Below are 3,321 nucleotides of genomic sequence, written 5' to 3' on the forward strand. Positions count from 1 at the left end.
AATGTTGCAAAATTTCCAGCTGTTTCACTAATATACTTTGACATTATCCTCTCCACTGGATTTCCATTGCTGATGGAAATTCCTGATTGGTGGAGGTCTATGCCGGTTACTGAAGACAGATCACTGGTTGGTTGCCGAAAAACTGGTGGGTGCCGTGATTTGTTTCTTCATTAATTGAATAAAGTTCTAACTAGATATTTCAGAGCACCCTCGATCTGCTCACGGAACTTGGACTGAGTCACTGCATAAATAAAGGTGTTTGTACAGCAACTGAGATTAAGTAGCATCCATCCAACTTGTTGAAATATAAACTCAGAAGGAGTGTAATGTCCGGGATCTGTTCCTCTGATTTTAGAGTATAAAAATTCTGCAACATACACGGACCACAGGAGGATAAAGCTGCCAGATATAGTGAAGAGCAAAATCACAGATTTTCTTCGGCTTTCCATCTCTGGGTCCCTGAAATTTTCCCCCTTGTTTTGACCTCTCAGTCCCTTACGGATTCGACTGGTAAATAAAATGTGTTGGACTGTCAGCGCATTTATCAACAGAATTAAAGTGAATGGGAGTACAGGGGTTAATATTCGATCAAACCAATCAAATCCCACCCATCCTGGATCGGTATAATAACTCGGCTTCACAGTACAGAGCCATGGCACATTGTCAATTATCATCAGTGGTTCAAAGGTAAAGTAGTATGGGATGTTTCTTAAACAGAGCAGGATGCAGGTTACTGTTAGAAGCACGATTGCAGTTTTCCCAGTGCAATATTTCATTTTCAGCTTCTGGCAGCAAATAGCCACAAATCGATCAAAGGAGAAAGCGATGGTGAACCAGACAGAGCAGTCGGTAGTTGCAGATGCCAGCACAGTTTTGAGACTACACACAGGAGCAATATCTAGGAATGTACCTGAGAAATAATAGTAACCGATCTGCCATAGTATGGCGCCTGTGATAATGACTGTAAGATCTGCTATTGCCATCGCCACCAGGTAGTGAGTGGTGCAGATGGAGAGGCCACATTTTCCACGTAATAGGACGACAATTGCCAGTAAATTAACTGTAAGAGAGAATGGAAAAGAGGTCAGAAATGACTGAACAAATATTCTCTATGTCCAATGTAGATGGTAAGGGAAAATTGTAGGCAGAAGAAAAGAGTTCAGCAACGTCATCAGTGAATGTGTTCAATGATTTTCCGATGCACAACAGAAATGTTTGTTTGCAATGAGGGTATTGACTGAATTGGAAAAGGTTCACAAAATTATTGTTCACTGGAAAGGGAATGACTTTGGAAAGTGGATTACAGAGAGCTAAAGAGAGCTAAGTTATCAGAATAACAGAGGAATAGAAGGGCAGGTGAATATATGCTGCTGGTGAACTTGCTGGTAATGGCAGGCATATTGGACTTGCGACATACCATTTGTTCACTTACAGGATTATAACAAACTGGGCAACTAATTCCCTGAACAAGACTTGGAGGAGGCAGTAAAGAGGAAGTCAGTGATTCTGAGAAGCCACTCAAAGAGAAAGTTCTGTGGATATTGTGTCAACATGTTCATTAAAGTAGGAGATAATGTATGTGAAGGTGGGGCACTGAGTCAGATCTGAAAATAGCAGATGGTATGGGAGGGGATTACAAAGTCAAACAATGTGGTGGCATTGCAGGGCAACTATTTGACAATGGAAACCAGACTAGGTCAGCCATGGACAAAGTGTATACACATAAAATAAAAATGTCAAAGAGACTCAAAAAGGGAGCACGGAATATTAAACATGTTGAAAAGCCAAAATTAATGGTTCTATAATTCAATGTGCATATTGTTCACACATTATAAATGAATTAATTGCACAAATAGAGACAGGTACAACCAGTATAGAGATGCTTTTCAAAAGGACAGACGAGGTGTACTTGTTGGTGAAGTAACGTGGTTAGTACTAGAATTAAAAGTCTTTCTGTCAGGCAGAAGATACAGAAGTTTAAATACAGCACCAACAGATTCAAGAGCAGCTTCTTCCCTGCCGTTATCAGACTGATGAATGGACATTCTAATTTCAAATAATGTGGATCTTGCTAACGTTAATTTTGATTTGTGCACATCTTGTGCAACTGCAACATGTATGCCTCACTCTGTCTAAGCACACCATGATTTGTATGCTCTTGTGGGCTATGATCTGCTTGTCCTGCTCTTAAAGCAATATTTTTTCACTGTACCTGGGTACAGGTCAAAGTTGTGTCATGTCCCTTGGATCGGATGAGTGGCATTTTAGGATTCGAAGTTGCAGCATGATGTGAGTTTGCCACCCGGGTCAGTGTAGTCTCAGGTGTCTGGAGGAGTGCCCAGCAATGTCAGTACGAAGTCAATGACCTTCTGCACTCAACCACTGTACATCCCATCATCTTCACACCAATTCTCTCACTGTCCCTATTCCTGCTAGTGCACACCCACCTCCCACCAAGACTCATGCTCCATCACTAACGCTACTGCCAGCAACATCTGCCCCACTCACTTTCACTCAACTCACCTCCGACGCCACTCACCCTCGGCTGCCCAGTGATTCATTCGGGACACTTTACCAGATAAACCAACATAAAATGCTTGGTCAGCTTTTACCATCTTCCTTATTCCCTGCCTCTCTCTCGTTCCAGGAGGAAAACTGTTCCATTTGGAGAAGAAAGAAAAAGACGGAAGATGTGTGGCTCACCAGTGGGCCCTTATTCAATGGTAATGGAGGACCATGACCCTTACTTTCCAAACATTACTTGGTTGAGGTTCAAATGCCGAACCGATTTTCTGAAATTCCTGGAGGAAGGCTTTGATCTTGACGTGACTGAGAATAAAAAACCATTTGGCTTTGTGGCTGTCCGAAATTATGTTTCCACCCACAATGATTGAATTCAATTCTACACTGACAAGATACTTAAAGAGAAATGCAGTCAAAGGATTCAGATATCTCTTGAACATAGAGAATCTAATTTGAACGCACAGTCAGATTTAACAAAGCATGATGCTTCTCTAATGTAATAACTTGGTCATTCAGGAAGCTGGTTTGTTGGCAGTACTGGTGTATTAACAGTTGTGGAAGCCTTTTAAAACCATAAACACAATTCAAAACCATTAACCTAACACAATAGTATTGTTTGTGTACATTTATAAAGGTTACCACTAGATTGGCATGAAACATATGAGGCACAGGATAAAAATACAGAGCAACTCCCACAGATTCATACAATTTCACTGGTTGTCATCACTTACCAGGAACCCCAATTACAGCAAGGATCATGCAATATATTTTCAGCACGTCATCAATTGAACGAGACAT

The 3,321-nt window shown here is 41.1% G+C and overlaps 1 protein-coding gene across 1 annotated transcript; it reads right to left on the reverse strand.

Moving 5' to 3' along the window:
• Positions 1-170: 170 nt before the first annotated feature.
• LOC148138321 (putative G protein-coupled receptor 139) lies at positions 171-3,321 on the reverse strand. The gene is made up of 2 exons (XM_087981699.1): positions 3,255-3,321; positions 171-1,060 (listed from the first exon to the last, which is right to left on the reverse strand). The coding sequence occupies exons 1-2, from the start codon at positions 3,319-3,321 to the stop codon at positions 171-173; spliced, it is 957 nt and encodes a 318-aa protein (XP_087837825.1).

The sequence above is a fragment of the Chiloscyllium plagiosum genome, unplaced genomic scaffold (genome assembly GCF_037043375.1).
Source record: "Chiloscyllium plagiosum isolate Xiang-an unplaced genomic scaffold, Cpla_swu_hap1 HiC_scaffold_40, whole genome shotgun sequence".
NCBI classification, from domain to species: Eukaryota; Metazoa; Chordata; class Chondrichthyes; order Orectolobiformes; family Hemiscylliidae; genus Chiloscyllium; species Chiloscyllium plagiosum.